At 37.6% G+C, this 18492-nt stretch overlaps 2 protein-coding genes across 19 annotated transcripts in view; one reads left to right on the top strand and one right to left on the bottom strand.

Moving 5' to 3' along the window:
• LOC128855293 (modifier of mdg4) overlaps positions 1 to 18492 on the bottom strand; it is a 57449-nt gene that overhangs the window by 13871 nt on the left and 25086 nt on the right. Inside the window, exon 5 of one of the 18 annotated variants that reach the window (XM_054090062.1) lies at positions 267 to 928. The exons of 15 other annotated variants lie outside the window; for them this stretch is intronic. In XM_054090062.1, the coding sequence (XP_053946037.1) occupies positions 522 to 928 (407 nt within the window). In that variant the 3' untranslated portion in view covers positions 267 to 521. Of the gene's footprint in view, positions 1 to 266; positions 929 to 1100; positions 1541 to 16233; positions 18351 to 18492 lie in introns of those variants that run through there. 2 more of the 18 variants (XM_054090074.1, XM_054090051.1) reach the window with 2 other exon arrangements.
• Positions 15250 to 16071, top strand: LOC128855296 (uncharacterized). Its single transcript, XM_054090079.1, has 2 exons — positions 15250 to 15735; positions 15799 to 16071. Exons 1-2 carry the CDS (start codon positions 15525 to 15527, stop codon positions 15948 to 15950), a joined length of 363 nt encoding a protein of 120 aa, XP_053946054.1. The 5' UTR covers positions 15250 to 15524; the 3' UTR covers positions 15951 to 16071.

The following is an 18492-nucleotide window of genomic DNA, read 5'->3' as shown; positions in this document are numbered from 1 at the left end:
AAATACAAAGCTTAAGCATAGATTTGTCATTATCATCTTAAAAAAACGTAATACTCTTTAGCCTTTAAAAAGGGAGATTTGTCTTTTATACTCAACATTTATTCTTTCCTCTAAAAGATTACTTTTCTTATTTATTTATTTTTTGTTCTTTCTTAACTAGCGTGTTGTGCTTTGGATGGGAATGACAGTTTTTTTAATGTATAGTATTATATTTAATAATTTCTTTATGAGTAAAAATCCGAAAATTACCGTTTTAATCAAAAAAGAAAACGTCAATGTCAATGAAAAAAAATCATGCATATCATAACCTAGCATGCAATTTTTTGTATGCTTAAATACATTTCTGAATTGTTTATAATTAATTGATGGTCCAATACTAATATTTAGTCTTGCTACATGTTGCGCTAATTTCTAAAAACTTCATTATGAAGAATAAATATTTTTATCCACTATTACTTATGTGTGTCTGTGTAAGTATAGATATGTACTAAACTGTAAATAAGTGATGGTCGCACTTGTCTTTATAACGGCAATGTAAATTCTGTTCTAGACAACGCCTTCGCTGGCATCGTTTCCGGCGTAAACTTTGGTGGGTGATTGTGCGGATGCTTGCCCAATTTGAGAGAGCCATCCCACTTGGTAATACAGCGAGCTGTGCATTTGTTATCCGACACACGTTTACCATTGCCACTCGAACAAATCCAATTTATTGTCGAACGAAAACTGGCTTCTTTCTTGTACATAAATCCATTGAAAATTAAATTGTATCCCTGCTTTTGATTGCGTAAATAAAAGATCTCTTGATTTTCCAACCACAATCCCAATGGAAATGGCATTGCATAGACGATACTGTCGGAATAGTTGGCGGCGACATTATCGGCAATCTTTTTCTTCGACGAACGGTCACCATCTCTGACCTGGAGTTGGGCTGTAATCAAAAATGAAAAATGCATAATGTTTTAGAGGTTGAGTTGTGTGTGCAACACCTTTCGAGATTTTTTTTTTTTTTGTTTGCGCATTGAAAAACAATTTCATTTCTTTGAATAATTTTACTTTATTTTTTAGTAAGTTGAAATTTTAAACAATTTTCAACATATTGCGTCTGCATATTCATATAAAGTTTTGAATCAATTCTGCATTGGCATCCACATCGGCTTCGAACTGCATCCCGAAATCCATTATCTGTGTATATAGCCGCCTTTGATTGGCTGGAATCTGCTTTCTTGAAATGCGGCTGTCGTACGGATAATTTTACCTTTGAACCTAGATCGAGTTCATTATGATAACTAATCTTTAATTCGTTGTCGGCCCCGCTCGATATTCTCCAACTCCTTACCATGTGTGTGTGTGCCGAACACTCGTACTGTGCGTTTCGGCGAAAAAATTAGACGAGCTCGACAATGATATTTAGTGCATTGCAGGCAACGCCAATAACGTCCTCGATTCTTCCGATACAAGTAGTCGTGGAGTACTATTAATGGGTGTCCACGCTGGCTATAGATAATCTCTAAGTCATCTGCGCCATGCTCAGGACTAGCAACTGAAACAAAGTATTTGAAATTATAGATACAAAATATATAAAATTGTATAAAAAAAGAACCAAGAATTTTGAAGAAAAACACGTCGTTTAGTGTGCATTAATCTTCAATCATTTATTGCTGTTACATTATAAATCGTATTTCATAAATAGTTGTACGTCAATCAAATAACATATAGTGTCGGTACAGCCCGCTTAAAGTTCAGGTCAAAATGCCCTTCATTCAGTATTGCCAGTTTTCCTCAATAATTAGCTATTCTCTTGCTGTTTTAGGCCTACTCCATTGGACATCCTCCAAATGTTGTCACGCTGTAATAACTGCACGTCCTAACCGATGAGATATCATCAATGGATGACTTGCTGCCGAGGATATATGGATAACATTTCAATCATAGGAAAGAGCAAGTTCGACAATACCACATAATACAAAGAGCTTTAGACTTCATGAAGAGATGGTAAGCTGGTGTGGATCTGAATATAAACCTGTCCAAAATACTCATCATTCCCTTACCAAGAAGAAGAGTCTTACGAGAAATAAGGGAAATCAATATGGACGAGTTGAGTTTGCTATTGCAAAGGCTTTATCGCTAAGAGTATTTTTAAACCTTCCCAAATGTCTGTTTTTTTTCCTCTGTCATCTGTCAACAATATTCAGTTCAAGTGTTTTTTATGTTTCATACAACAATGCATTTTTGTCGCTCTTAAAAATGTCGAATTTCGTGCCTTCAAACTACGATTTGCGGACATCGTGAAACCACACGCTTCGGCCGCAAGGCAATGCTGTGTGTTTTCTGGGATCAGTGTGGTATGATTTGGTACGAGCTATTAAAACCAGGTGAAACAGTTGACGGTGCACGCTACCAACGACAATTGGCCGATTTGAACAGCGCTATACACCGAAAACGCCCAGAATATGCCGATCGGCGTTACAAAGTAATTTTTCTTAATGACAATGCACCGCCATATCGAACAAGAGCGACCCGGGAATTGGTGGGGACGTACGATTGGGAACCGCTGGTGCATGCGGCTTACTCACCAGTCTTGGCGCCTTCCGATTATCATTTGTTTGCATCGATGGGCCACGCACTTTCCGAGCAGCGCTCCAATTCTCACGAAGAAGCCAAAAAAATGGCTCGATGATTGGTTTGCGCCCAAAGACGGCCACTTTTTTTGGCGCGGCATCTACAAATTGCCTGAGAGATGGGAAAATGTGTCGCTAGCGATGGCTATTATTTTGAAGATTAAATTTGTAACCATTTTTTGTTAACAAACGTTTGAAATTGAAAAAAAGTCTCATTTCATAGGTCCCAAAAGAAAGCCGTCTGTGCCGATGTGTAGTTTTCCCAGCATCTTCCAGGCGGAAGTGTTTACATCTGTCCATGTGTGTGGAAACCTCCAGAATGAGCGAATCGCCATTCTGAGCGACAGTCAGGCGGCGCTGAAGGCGGTGTCATTATTTGAGGTTAAGCCCTCATTAGTCCTTGACTGCATCGAAAAACTGAATTTACTAGGAATGCACAATCACATCCAGCTCATATGGGTCCAAGGACTTACGGATATACCAAGTAACGAAATAGCGGATGCAGTGGCATTGCGCTATTAATAGAACCCGAGACGTTTCTTCTGTGAGATTACACAACAGCGAATGTTTGCGGCCAATGTTTAGACAATCTCTTCGAAATTGTGTAATCATAAACCTTTTCTAGAGGTAGCATATATTATGAGTGGGTTGCTATTCATATTCCTGGCATTAAACACTTCTACTTTTGCTATGCGCCATCTGGCGTTTCAATTGTAATGTGGCCATACACATATGGCCATTAAAATAGGTACGTTGCCTTTATCTATCGGCTACCTTGTGCTGCTCGGAAAATTTTAAAACTACATATTATTGAAATTTTAATTTTTTTTACAAATGGCTCACTGTTTCGTTGTGAATTTAAAGTATCAGTTTTATTAACTAGTGTTATTGGTTAAACAATTCGATTATTTAATAAGTATCATTTTGCATGGCCACTAAAATATGTACTTTGAGGATAACTCTTGCATTTTAACTGAGTAAGTGAAAAATATTGATGTAACGTAAATAACGAATTTGATAGTTCATTTATTAACTAAGAATTAATATGAATTTCTTTCAAAGATGTGTTTTAAAATTTTATTGTAAACGTCCTTATTCAGCCAAAAAATCCACAGAACGACGTGTTGGCAATAAGAATATGGCTTGCACTACTGATAATATAATTGTGACTATTGTCAAAAAGGATCCTTTTAAGTCATCAAGGCCATTGCAGCTCAAATCAACAACGAATTATCAGCCATAATTGTACAGCATGAACCTACCAGGCAGAATAGCTTCTAAAATTCCTCTGTTGAAACAAGCAACAAGTAATGGTTTGTACCAGAGGGTATGAAAAAATGGTATAACAAACTTTGGAGCGATGAAACAGAAATAAATTTATTTGGAAATGAAGCTGGACAAGACGTCCCCTTAGTATAACAATAGCCTATGTGCTCATAGGCTATTATTTTTTTATTGAATTTTTGGATTCTCCATCGTCGATTTTATATGTGGTCAAAATTTTTTCAAATTCTAGTCAAAAAATAATAAATATTTACAGACATAACGAGATTTGAGTGAGAGCTACTTTCGACAAAAAGTTTGAAATTCATTTTCTCAAAACATCAAAAAATGTATAGGCTATTTTAATACTAAGGGGACGAAAAGTTCTCACCGCAGTTCACAAATAACAGTCAAGCACAGTGGCGGCAACATAAGGATTTGAGGATGCTTCTTTCTATTCATCTCATAACCAATTTTTTCTTGTTTTTTTTCCCTTGTTCACTAAGTCTTGTGTTGGTTTCGTTAATCTTCTTCTTTTTTTCTGGCAGTTTAGGTGATTATCCTGCCGCTAGACAAATTTATTTACAAATATTACTTCAAGAAGTGATGCTACTATTTGCTGCCCCTTCGGTGGGTGGTTGGTTGGTTGGTTTAAGTGGTGATTCTTCCACATCCTCGTTCCCAACTTGTTTACCAGTTATTTACAGCATGACTATATCCAGTCTGTTCGGTTCAGGAACCTTATCAGGTTGTTGACATCTAAGCCAGACAGCTGTTCCAGACTCTCGAACAGCGGTTTACCCAGGGTTAACATTCTGTCCTTCCATAGGGCAGGGCATTCGCAGAGGAAATGGAAGATTGTTTCCTTTTTCTCTGATTGTTTACAACTATGACAGTATGTGTTGTGAGGGATGCCCATTTTGGCTGCTTCTTCTCCCACAACCCAAAAGCCAGTTATGACTGCCGTTAATCTCCAGGCGTCCCGTCGTTTCATGTTTATCAATGTTGACGATTGCTTAAGGTTGTAGGTGGGCCATAACGTTCTTCTAATTTTGCATTTCGTCTGGTCTCTCCATCTACAATCTGCGATTCGGACGTATTTAAGGGAAATTGGAATCTTGACTGCACCTAGTGGTGTGAATACCGATTCTGCAAGAGCATTACTCGTATTCATGGCAGATCTCCTTCTTGCCAGTTCAACCGCTTTTTCATTACCTTGAATGCTCCGATGTCCCGAGACCCAGATTAAGGTAACTTTATGGTTTTCGCTCAAGGTGGTAAGGCTAGTCCTGCTTTGTTCCACCACTTTAGAGGTAGTTGTAGCTGAACCCAGTGCCTGGATTGCAGCTTGGCTATCCGAAAGAATAGCGATGTTGCCCTTAAAAGAGGGATCTGCGATTAGTAGCCTACAAGCTTCCGCAATTGCCAGTACTTGCGCCTGAAAGACACTGCAAGCATTAGGGGGACGCACAGATCTTAAAATTGTAAGTCTATGAGAATATATACCAGCTCCAACACCACAATCCATTTTACTGCCATCTGTATAGACTGTAGTCTCGAACTTGTTTAGTGATACTTGGGTTGAAGACCCCATCTTCTTCCTAGCATACGTTTACGGGCAGATAAAGCGATTTCTGCTTTCTTTGCCCGTTCTTTGCAGCTATGTTTGGAGTCCAGAATTACCCCTAAGTACTTTGCACTGGGTGAAAGTGAGAGGGTTTGTCCGTTAATGTTTGGTACCTTATATCTGGTCGTAAATAGCTTGAGTTCTGTTTGACGCGCGTTTAAACTTAGGCCACAGCCTGTAGCCCAAAAGTTAAGCTCGCTTAGCGCCCTTTGAACGATCCCACGGATCGTATTGGGGCACAGTCCTGATGCCATTAACACCACATCATCAGCGTACGCGACCAGTTTTACCCCACCTCCATTAAGTTTTATTAAGATTTTACTAATAACACATAACCAGAGGAGTGGAGATAATACTCCCCCCTGTGGAGTGCCCCTGTGGACTATTTTTGTTATGTTGCTGTTACCCATATTAGCTCTAATTATCCTGGTTTCTGGCATAGAGATGATCCAATTGCTGATACAATTTTCCACCCCTAAGTCTATTAACTCCCGTTGGATAGCATAAGTGCTAACGTTATTAAATGCGCCTTCTATGTCAAGAAAAGCTGCCATGGTGTACTGTTTGCTTGCTAGAGACCCCTCTATTGTTCGGAAGTGCTGTCTCCGTAGATTTGCCTTTGAGGTAAGCATGTTGTGCAATTGATATACTAGAGCTTTTCAGCGAGCTTCTAATGTGTATGTCTAAAAGCCGTTCAAATGTTTTTAAAAGGAAAGACGACAGCCTAATTGGCCTAAAGTCCTTCGCTGATTCATGTCCCCTTCTGCCTACCTTTGGTATTAAGATGACTCTAACAAGCTTCCAGCTATTTGGAACATAACCTAGGTTTAGACACGCTTTGAAAATTTCTATTAGCCGTGGCAGAATATTATCAAGAGCCTCCTGTAACATCTTGAGAAAAATCCCGTCAGTTCTGGAGATTTGAGAGGTGAAAATGACTTGATTGCCCATGCAACCTTCTCTTTTGTGACTATTACATCCGAAAGATGCTGTGGGTCATAGCGCCTCCGCCGAATTCTCCCAACATCGCTATCATGAGCGCTACATCCCAGAAAATGAGTATTTAAGTTCTAGAGACTCTTCTGCCGTAGAAGTCAAAGTGCCATCTGGCTTCTTGACCCAAGAAGCCATTGAATGATCTTTGGACAAGATACGGCTGAGCCTCGCAGAATCTCTGGTAGTTGCCTCCTTGTACTGTCTCTGTACAGTTGCTAATTACCTGTTGAGTAGCTGAGATTAAAATTTGATCTGGCTTTTTCCCTTAACTTCGAGAGCTCATTGCTCCACCAGGGAGGATATGTTTTTTTGCTATATTTAATTGGACACGACGTCTTGTAGGCCCTACTGAATGTCTTCTCCAATGTAGTAACCCTATTCTCAAGGTTTTCCGTGAGAGTGATTTGGCTGATCGGAATTCTTCCCAACCTATTGTTCACTACATTTTTGAACTTTTTCCAATTGGTTCTTAGTGGGTTTCGATACGGTAAGGGTCTATCCACCCTCAGATCCAGCTCGTAAATGATCAAGCTGTGATCCAAAAGAATTTTTGTTGGAAACTCCTCCATTTGTGTACCCTTACTGAACTGTTTTAGGGCAGTAAGGTAACATCAATCACTTCCCCCCAATCCCCTAAAGTACTCCGTACTAGGAAAGTGGGGCTGTTACCTCTGTTACATACCGTCAGGTTAGAATTAATAATAAAGTCGTAAAAAGACTCTCCTCGTTCGTTCGTCTCAGAGCTGCCCCATTAAGAGTGCCTTGCGTTGGCATCGCATCCGAGTAGCAGGTTCTTATTTCTAGCTTGTAAGCCGACGAGCCTCCTCGGGTGGTGCTGGCCGATCATGTGCCCTTCACCTCGGTGCTCCGTACCCAGGGTTCCTGAATTAATGCGATGTCGACGTCCTCCTCCGCCAAGAGAACGGTTAGGTTGTCCGTTGCAGTCCGCGAGTGCTGCAGGTTTATTTGGACAACCTTGAGACCCATGCTGCTGGTCGTTTTACAATTTGACGGCGTCGCCGAGCTGTACTCCCGGGTGCTGCTCGTTAGCGCCATTGTCATCCATCGGAACAGTGCGGTTGTGAGCTTGCCGGTATGGAATTAGTTGCTTAGCTTCGAACTCCATTTTCGGTATCCAGATGCGAGCCCTCGGCCGTCAAGGGATTTCGCTGGCCCGGATTAGTTTGAGCCTCAAACCTTCCCAGTCGTTCTGGATCTTGCCCACAACTGTTTGCAGAAAGTTAAGAGAGAATTGATCATCGCACTTGATCACCCTATATCCGCGGACCACCTCCATTGAATCAAATCCTGGTACTTGACCCTCCGGGTTTGCCATGACGTGATCGACGACAATGCGAGACAGCCGTGCCACAATTTCGGACCACTTCTCCGATGCAGGTTTACCGTGGTTAGTTATTTCATCAACCAACGCTATTTGCAGGTGATCCCGTGCCACCTCATTAAATGTGCATTTGGCTGGCTTTGGTATTGAAGGGGAGTGAACCAACACTTTGTGCTTCTTCGTAGGTTTGTCGCTTTCGTCCTGCGAACGATTGCGTTTCATGGCTTCTGCCTTCTGGGTAGCCTGAAACGCCAGGTACTCATCGACCACCTTTTGGCACCATGCCTTATAGGCCGCGTCCTTTGGATGAGTTTTCCTTTCGACCTCATTTTTGCTTATTCTGCCGAGAACAGCCAGAGACCTCTTGTAAAGCTTATATCTGGAGAGCCTTTTTTAACGTTTTGTCGCTTTTGCTCCTTGGCATCAGCTGATGTAGATGGTTGATTTAAGGTTGATGGCGTGCTGTGGCCCTCAGCTTTGCCATCAACCGTCTCTTGGTTGGAGGCCCCATAGGAGCTTTAATAATTTTTTTACTAAGTTCTTTTTGTATCGCATCTCTTTCTATTTCGTTTCTATTTTAATGGCCGCATGTGTATTTCACCATAAACGCACTCACAACTTATTGGTGTATATATGGCGCACAAACGGCAAAAAATGTCATTAAACCGTGAACATTTTTGTGCGCTTATTTTTAAAAATATTCGACATGAACTAACAATAATACCTATTAGTGAAGCTATTTCTTTTTACTCTTGCAAATATTATTTTAAATAAGAAAAAATATCACAGCAAAAGGATATTTGTCAAAAGTTCGCAATGAAAAAAATCAACAGATAGTTTCATTATAAAAAAAATTCCGAGAAACTGGAAGTTTTGAAACTCTTCACCGTGGAGGACGACCCAAAGGTACTACATAGCACGAAGACTCGAAAATATTGATAGAATTGAAGAAAGATCCAGAGAAGTCGGCGGCCAGTATAGTTAAAGAGCTGAACTTAAAGGTCAGCAGCGGAACTATACAACGCAGAGCATGTGCAGATGGACTGAACAGTTATAGAGCAGCAAAAATGTCATTTATTTCCACAAAAAATAGGCTAAAGCTGCTGAAATTCGCTCGGGAGCACATTAACTGATCAGTGAAACGATGGAGAACTATACTTTTTTCTGATGAATCAAAGTTCAACTTGAAATACTCAGACGGAATGAGAAGAGTTCGCCGGCCAAAAAATAAACGTTTAGATCCGCGATACTGCAAAGGTACGGTTTAGCACGGCGGAGGTGGTATTATGATGTGGGGTTGTTTTCTGGATTTGGTGTTGGATCTCTCCATTTAATAGATGGAATTATGGATAGGTTTGTATACCAAAATATACTATATACCATACGTGATGCTTCCCCATGCTGAGTGGAATATGCCACGACCACGAAGTTCCAACAAGATAACGACCCAAAGCACACCTAGAAGTTGGTAGCAAATTGGATCGCATGGGAAAAAATCAATGTGCCCGAGTGGCCAGCACAGTCTCCGGACCTCAAGCCAATTGGGAACCTTTGGGAGATATTCAATAGGAGGATAGACAGACAAGGAGTAAATGGGGTCAAAAAGAAGCTTTTTGAAGCTGCCAAAAATTGCTCAGAATTCAACATTCGAAAGACCTCATTAAAGAGGCGAGAAAAGTCGAGAAGTTCCTTTACAAAATTGTGATGAAACGTGGTGTTTCCAACATCACCCTGAAACTAAGTGTCAAAGTGCCGAATAGAAGGCCCCAGAGCAGCCACCACCCAAAAAATCGCGTTTGCAGAAGGCAAAAATCAAGTCGAGGCTCATTTGTTTTTACGATTCCAAGAGAATTATCCACAAGGAATTCGTGCCAACGGGCCGAGCCATCAGTGCAATTTTCTATCTTTGCGTTTGAAGCGTTTGTTGCATCGGATTTCCATTAGGTTTTTCTAGATTGGCTGAAGTCATATTTGCGTTCTAGACCGAGCATTGTGACCGCAGACCATTTTTCGTCTGATAACTTCGTTGCCCACTCGGAAGTTCCTCAAGGAAGTTTTTTCGGGCCCTTGCTCTTTGTTTTATTGATTAACATTAGTTATAGCTTTTATTTTTCCAACTTTTTATTATACGCCGATGATTTAAAAATATTCTCGAAGGTAACGCTGTGGAACACAGAAGATATTTTAGGTCGAAGTGCGCGGATAATTTAAATTCAAAAGGAGCTTGATAATCATTTCTGGTGCCTAAAATCGCTCCTTTTCTTTTGCTCTATTAGCAATGTTTTTTAATACCTTTTCTAAATCTACCAATATTTACGTAACCTCATACTGTATTTCTTGGTCCATGCATCAAGCTATCAAAGAAATAAGGGATCTAGGTATTTTATTTGATATCAAACTTTTCTTTAATAGCCGTTTTGATTTTGTAGGCACAAATTATGGTGTTGTTGTTTTTGCTGTAGCAGCATAATTATTCCCCATGCATGTACGAGGAATACTGCTGAAGTGACAGTCCTTGGCCGGATAAATCCGGGTCGTTCCGGTTACGTAAAACCGGGTGTAGTGGGAAGAAAATCATACTCTTTGTTTTGCTACGTCACGAGAAATAATGCGGAGCTTTCCAATTCATATACCTTAAAATATCTGTACATTTCTTTCGCGTGCTTGCATTTGGAACCTTTATTTGATAGCTAGGATAGGTTTTCTTTAAACAAATTTGCCTTTTTTATGTTTCTCGGGTGCGTTTCTTTCCTATACAGCTCCCTCAATACTTATTAATCTTAAATCGTTTGACAAGAGGCGATTAGTCCTTTCCTTGACCTACGTGTTTGGCATTATTCAAGGAACCGTTGGTTGTCACTACATTTTGGCACGCATTAATTTCAATATTCCCCAAGAAGCCCTCAATTCTTTTGAATTTTTTATTACGTGGTATTCATTAAATAGCTACAGACTTTTGTAGATTAAAACATTTTGCGCTTTATTAGATTTTTATAGATCAACTCTGAAATCGTTCTTATTCCTTAAACCGTAAAGTTACAAATCTCTTACATATCCAATTTGGTTCGTTAATACTTCGGTAGCAAATTATACTTAATATAAATTACAAAAAGTAAAACAATATTTACTGTTTTTTGGTTAACGTTAAGCCATTTTAATATTTAAAACATATATGAGACTGGGGTCAGTGTATTGCATAATAAAATGCAACGATTTCCTTTGTTTTGCAATCTGTTGTTCAACTCATTGAATACCAAAAACAGTATAGTCGATCGATTCCCGAAATGTGGTTTAATCATGAATTGAATATCTTTTCGGCAGTATTTATACCCTTTTTGGGGCTGTACTGATAATAAAAATCACGACGTATTTTTTGGACTAAGATTACAAAAATAAACTTAAAAAAATGTCTTGCATTGAATCACCAAAACATCTGAATTACAATATAATGAAACATATTCATCTTCAATATATCACCCTGGTTAAAAAGTTCCCGGAAAAACCGCCAAGTGCCGCTCAATTAGAGTCAACTAATTTGAGTTCTGATTTTTGTTAATAAACACTAAACATTAACATAAAAAAAAGGGTTGGGTACGTAATGCTGTATGATACAATATTCTGTTTACAAAATGCTGTATACAAAATTCTGTATTTCAGAATTCTGTATTATAGAATTCTGTATACGAAATTCTGTATTTCAAAATTCTGTAAAAAATATTCTGTATTGCCGAAATGCTGTATTGACGAAATTCTGTATCTGCCATTCAGCCGTGGCATGAACGCTTCAGAAGTGATCGTAAGTCCATCAAGGATGACGCACGTAGGGGCAGGTTTAGTTAATTGCTACATCATCAACAACAACAACAACGTAGTGGCAGGCCATAGACTTCGAAAACTGATGAAATCATCAACAAAGTGAAAGAAAAGTTGATCAGCACCTGCAAATTAACGATCAAAGACCAGACACGCGACTTGAACAATGCTTATACGTCCCTTCGCAAGGGACCTGCATATCATGCATAAAATGGACGGCGTTGACATCGCCAAATACATGATTTCCAAAACTGAAAAACTATTATTTAGGCGTCTTATAGTTTACGTGAAGCAATTCGCCAAACAAGAAAGGATTTGTATCTTCATAACGCTGCCACCGCCATGTTTCATCGTCGGCCTCAGATTTACGTTACTAGCGATCCTTGAAAAATGGTCTACAGGGAGAGTTGCAAACAAAAAAATTATTATTTCTGCTAATCGTACTCAAGAACTGATGCTATATCAATGACAAATTGGTTAACTATACTGCAGACAACAAAGATTATCACACCAAGTATTTAAATACTCGTACAATTCAAGTATTTTAAATACTTGGTGTGATACTTGGTCACTACAGCAGTTATGTTTGGCTGAGCTCCTCCTCCTCTTTGTCGCGTGCGTCTTGATGTTTTTCTACAAATGGAGACACCTACAGTTTTATGCCGACTCCGCACAGTAGATTGTTTTTTATGAGGAACTTTTTCATGGCAAGAATACATTCAGAGACTAGCCATTGCCTGCCGAGGGGCGACCACTATTAGAAAAAACATTTTCCGTCATTTGGTGTTTCATGCACAGAGATTCGGACTTAATCATAATATATATATATATATAATTGGCGCGGACACCCTTTTTGGGTGTTTGGCCGAGCTCCTCCTCCTAATTGTGGTGTGCGTCTTGATGTTGTTCTACAAATGGAGGGACCTACAGTTTCAAGCCGACTCCTAACGGCAGATATTTTTACAATAAATGAAGATATTTGGTTAAACTTGAATTGTTTTTCTTTTCAATGGTATGATAATCTCTTTGATAGCCCTCTTAGTCCTGTAATTATATTGTTTTATAATTGGTAGTACGCGCTCCATAAATTAAACGTTAGGCTCTGTATATGCAAACATATGTATATAAATACAGTATGTAATAATATTCCATATATACTTTAAACATTACTTACTTTATTTTAATAAAAAGTAATTAGCCAATCTTCATAAGTAAATGTTTTGTTTGATTCATTATTGCATTCATATAGAACACACACTTGCACTATTTTTTCCATTTTTATTTGCTACCCAATTGGCTTGTGATCACTTTGGTCTATTTGCAACAAGAAATACACCAAGTCTACATAAGAAAAATCATTTAACACTGGTTTCCATTTTAAAACAAATGCTTTGTTATTATACACAAAACACAAATGTGTCGTTTACTATTATTTTCGCGAATACACACTTTAATTAAAAACACAATTTTGGATTTTTATGCGCTGCGAATAATGCGGCGAAAAATGTGAACCGATAAATTGCGAAACGAAATAGGTTTCAAAATGGCGTTTCTAATTCCAGGTATGCAACAAATGTTACTAAAATTAGGATGGCCATGCAAACCAAACACATGCTTAGGAAAATATATGAAATATATAACGCGGAAAACTGACATGAAATTAATCCAGCGCAGAATACATAATGTGAAAAACTCGAAAAAGATCTGCAAGTTGTAAGTGACAAGTGCAAATTGCGTGTGGGAAGTGCACGTTCCTTTAAAAACAGTTTTCAGAGGTGAGGTTTGCTGCCATAATTGCTTTTCATGAAAGCGATACTATTCTATTAAGTTAATTATTTGGGTCTTAATCGGGTTTGTTTCCATATTTATATAAAAACAAAGCGATATTTTTCTCGTATTACCCTGCGTATTTTTGCCTAATAATAGAAAATCTTGAGCCTTTAGTCCAATATATAACATGTTGTGATCAGTATATAAATAACAATCTTTAGTGTAGCCAACAGTAAATAAAAACAATGCTCAAACTACATTCCAGTTTTATACGCTACAACCCTGTAATAAACTCAGTATAACCGTTGTACAGATCTATAAGAATAACACTCTCATTTGGACGTCAAAAAATGTCCATAGTTGAAATCTCTTGATTCCAAAACGCTCCTTTATGTAAGATGGTTACATAAAAAATCATTAAATTTCATAGAAAATCGTATCATAAAGTCTAAACAATGTACAAATTTACATATTTCATAAAAAGAAAGGATTATTAAAGGTAAGAAATATATTAAAAATATTTGTTTATTGTATACTAAAAATTGCAAGGGGAAGAGTGTTTTTACTTATATTTCTGTACAATGAGCACTTTTTGCTTTATAGAAATTATGACCTGAATTTTGTATTTTCGAAGATAACCTCCTTTATCAGCAAGGCGAATTTAATACTGAAGGTGGCGTCTTCCCAAAATAGTTACTTTATTTTTCGTGATTTTGACAAGTCTGACGTCGGGCTCTTTTCCAATACTATACAAACAAACAGAGGAGAAATAACATGTTTGAGAATATTTTGATAATATTTTGATTTCTGGCATTTAAGCTAAGCAAACTAATGGAAAAGAAGTGCCGAGTGGGAAGTGAATAACGAATAACAGAGCGAATTACGAACCATGAGAACATAGCATTACGCTCATATCGCCAAAAATTAAAAAAAAAACCTATTAATGGTACGTTTTTTCGATATAAGTCTAAAAGTTGCCACCCTACGTTTTCGATAACAAATGACGCGTGACACAAACACAAATTTCCCCATCCTTCGGAAAAATAAATAAATTTATATTTACTCCTCACAATTGTGATTTTTGTTGTTTTATTTTATGATTAGCTTTATAATGAAGGGAAACGGTCTTAATAATTGGTTTAAAAAATAAATTGTTTTGTACTTTGCAGCCACTTTCCAACCTTCGGGCGTGTTACAATCCTCAACTACATCTCCTGGGGATGAATCCCAAGCGGTTAAACGGAAACGCGGGCGACGTTCTAAACAACCAAAAGATGATCAAAGACTGGTGGATAAAGTATTGGCAGCTGTACAACGTGGAAATGGTGAACCCGCATTATATGCATCAACCACCAAAGGTGGAATGAAACTCATATACGAAGGGCACCATTTCCGATTCACATTCCGTAGGGGCCGATATTCCATTTTCCAATGTTGTTTTAAAGAAAACATGCAAGAATGCAAAGTTCGTGTGGTTACAGATCAGAAGCGTGTTTTTCCATTAGATGGGGAACACGTTCATTTCATGCAAGCTACGGATAGAAGTGTAACCTCTATGACCTTTGAACCTGATGGCCAATTAGATGATGAAGAGTGTGAAGAGCAAGACCGGAACGATGCCTGTGAGGAGTATGAAATACAAGTGACCGATTCTGGCGAGGCGAACGAAATGCAAACATTGGATTTGGATCGCCCAGAGGAATTTTTGACAGGATCAAACGAGATTATAACAATTGATGCAGCAGATTCGTCGGACACAAACGATTTTCGTGAGAAAATAAAACGACGTTTACAGAAGGCGCTTTTAGGGAAAAGAAAATGAAGTATTAAAATTTGAATTGAATCAAGTTTAAAAAACAAAATATTTTTTTTCTCATAACCTTATGTAAACAAACGTTAATTCACAAAAGTGCCTTAAGCGATTTTATAGAACCATATATAAGGTTCTTAATTAAACTCAATAAAAATATATATAAAAAGAATTTTCCAGGACAACTTTTAACAATATAAAACTTCACGACAATATTTGGTATTTAAACAATAATACGAGGAGGAGCTTTACTAATGTATAATTTTCCAAAATTTATTTGCAGTAATGCAGCACGTCCGGAACTGCGGACCCCAATTGTTCATTATCAGTCGTAAGGGTGGTACCCTGTTGGCGATAAATGATTTTATATATCGCTCCAATTTAAAGCGCTTCGGAAGGAATAGCGACAAAGTATATTGGGAATGTATTCACAACCGTTCTAAAAAGTGCCGAAGTCGTTTAAAGACTATTGGTGATGATCTTTATGTAACAAATGGTAAGGACCCAGTATTATTAAATCATGGATATCATTATTAAATATCTGTAATTTTTTCTGAAGATGTTCATAATCATATGGGTGATGGTCAACGTATTGCCGTGGCAAGGCGTGCTGGTTTGTTAATTTATAAGAAATTCAGTTCAATAGGTCAAAATGTAGGAAAGTTAGAGTGTAATAATCAAAGAATTCCCTTTAAAAGCGAATTAGTTTAAATTTATTTAAGCGCAGGATTTTTTTATTTCCAAGAAATATTTTATGTACGGAAACATAATAAACATTTGCGTGCTAATTTCAGCGCCTTCGACATATCAAAACTGCCGATTTTCACCGTTAGCACGACGCTTTTTAATAAATCTTTGACAGATATATGTATTACCTCTAAATTTTTAAGATCTCGCTTTTTTCGGCTACCACTCCGTACATCGTGCATTTCGGTTGGGCGAAAGGAGGACAAGAGTAGAATTTTTTATCATGTCGGAATTCGAACACCACTGCTAAACATTTAATTATTGAATGTACTAAGACAGACTTTTCTAGATTTATTGTTGCTACGGTGCAAATCGTTCCCCATACACATGCAGATTGTTGTTGTCGCTGTCATTGACCTTTGGGGCCCGACTACCATGGAAACATTGTAAAAGACCTTACATTTACGAGCATGGTACAATTCTATAATTACACCTTAGTTTATAGACAAAGTTTAGATTATTTCGGGCATATTACAAAATGCTAAAAATACCATGACCTAACAAATGTATGGCTAAAATCAAAATAACGGTTGTATATAATCGCGAACATCCACCATGGCTACGCCGTCCAAGAATAAGTAGTTTAGTATACAAAATGATGGCTAGTTGGTCATGTTGATGTAATTGCGTACGTTGAATAACTCCTTCCAGCGTAGCGAAATCGTAATGCATTGCGGAAAAAAGACAATTTTACGTTTATTATACCATTAATATTATATATGTACATATGCATATACTTAAATGTGTCTATTAAGAGCCAAAATATGATAATAAAATAGTGTATTGGATATCCTAAACTAATTTCGAATGCTCCTAATATATAAATTACCGCAATGTATTACATTCTAAGTCTTCAACAGGGACCATAATAATTATTTCCAATATTGCAACTAAATTATTTTGTAATTTTTGAATTTTCATAACAAAAATCTCTCTTTGGAGCTACATATATTTTTATATATATGTACATATGCGTGCATGTATGTACATATGTATACGTGATCTTTTTAATTAAAAATAAAAACCATATAAAACCTTTTTATTTGCTCCAGATCAATCAAAACTTGCCATTTTCTGGACACAACTGACACTAATTTTAATAAAATAAATATAACTCCAAAAATTATTTAAATTTAAATTGTGAAAATTAAAAAATAAAATACGTGGTACAGTTATATATGCATGCATGGATAAACAATAGACATCTTAAAAATTATAATCTTAACGGTACTAAGTCACTAAACTGACGATTAAGTAATTATTCCTGTCTGATTCCTTCAGTTGAAAGTCCAAGAAGCAGTGCTGTTCATTTGGAAATGTGCACAATGTGAGGCGTTTGTGCACTCTGGAAAGGTATCGGCAGTCTTAGGGTCTGAACTTGCCCTATATTGGTCGCGCTCTGATGACGTGGCACTCAGACACGCATTCATCAACTAGATATGGAGTATATTTGTTTTCACTGTAGTGTGATCCGAGAAGGAGGTTATCGAAAATTATACCTAAATACTTTTGTATGATTAACTATAGTTCAGTTTTAACCTCACTTTCTCCGCCCATAATCTAAATACCCTGGCCGAAGACTTAGAGGCCAAGATTTTCGAGTTTAGCGCCATAGAGATTTCTTACAAATTACTGAGCAATGGTAAGATTCGGTTCAGTCTGACAGTTAATGGCCCTCCGTTGCTGAAAAAAGTTGCTAGGTTGTTGTATATGGTTTTTCCGGGTGCGGTTTGGCTTACGCAGAAATGACCATGGTGAATTCGCCATGAGATCTTAATTTGTGGTCCCTGATTTTGAAAAGTGTTCTCAGACTTTTGGCAAATGAAACTTTTTTTTCTTACTAAATATTTCAATATTTGCTAACGAAGCAACCATTCGCTACCACATTTCCTTTTAATTTTCTGTTGTATTGTAGAGCTGCAGCAGCTGTAATAGAGCTTGTTGGAACTCCTGACAATGATTTGCGCCATAAAAATGACATAGGAGGACCACCATGTGTCCCTTGTATTTGAGGTTGTGGCAATATTCCAGGGCTAGAATATATTGGTTCACTTAAAGGATCCTTTTGTAGTTCTTTCATGTCTGATTCTGTTTTGATATTCTCACATCCTTCATTAAAAGCAGACGACAAAACAGCGGTCAAATTTTGCACTTTCGTTTGACAATAGAGCTTCCAAGTTGGCAGTATATCCTTGTGACGTCTCTTAATATGACTCAAAAAATTTCCTGTGGACTTCGTAGTGCCAGATATTGTTGCGAAACAAGTGGTGCACGTCGCTTGTATTCCCCCAATAGTTTTTCTATTCGGTTGGACATTTTTATAAAACTTTCCATCAAGTATCTTTGGAAGGGTCAATGGTTTTACTAAAATTGAAATAAGTTAAATATGATGATATTAGTTAAGGTAGTTGCAATTGAAAAACGTGTTCATATAATAAAAATATGTGTGTAAATCAAAAATGCCTTGCCCTTTAAAAGTTTATTGTATTTTAGATTAGCTGTGCAT

The sequence above is a fragment of the Anastrepha ludens genome, chromosome 2 (assembly GCF_028408465.1).
Source record: "Anastrepha ludens isolate Willacy chromosome 2, idAnaLude1.1, whole genome shotgun sequence".
Lineage (NCBI taxonomy): Eukaryota > Metazoa > Arthropoda > Insecta > Diptera > Tephritidae > Anastrepha > Anastrepha ludens.
Note: the sequence above shows the minus strand (reverse complement) of the source record. Positions and strands in the feature narration are given on the sequence as shown.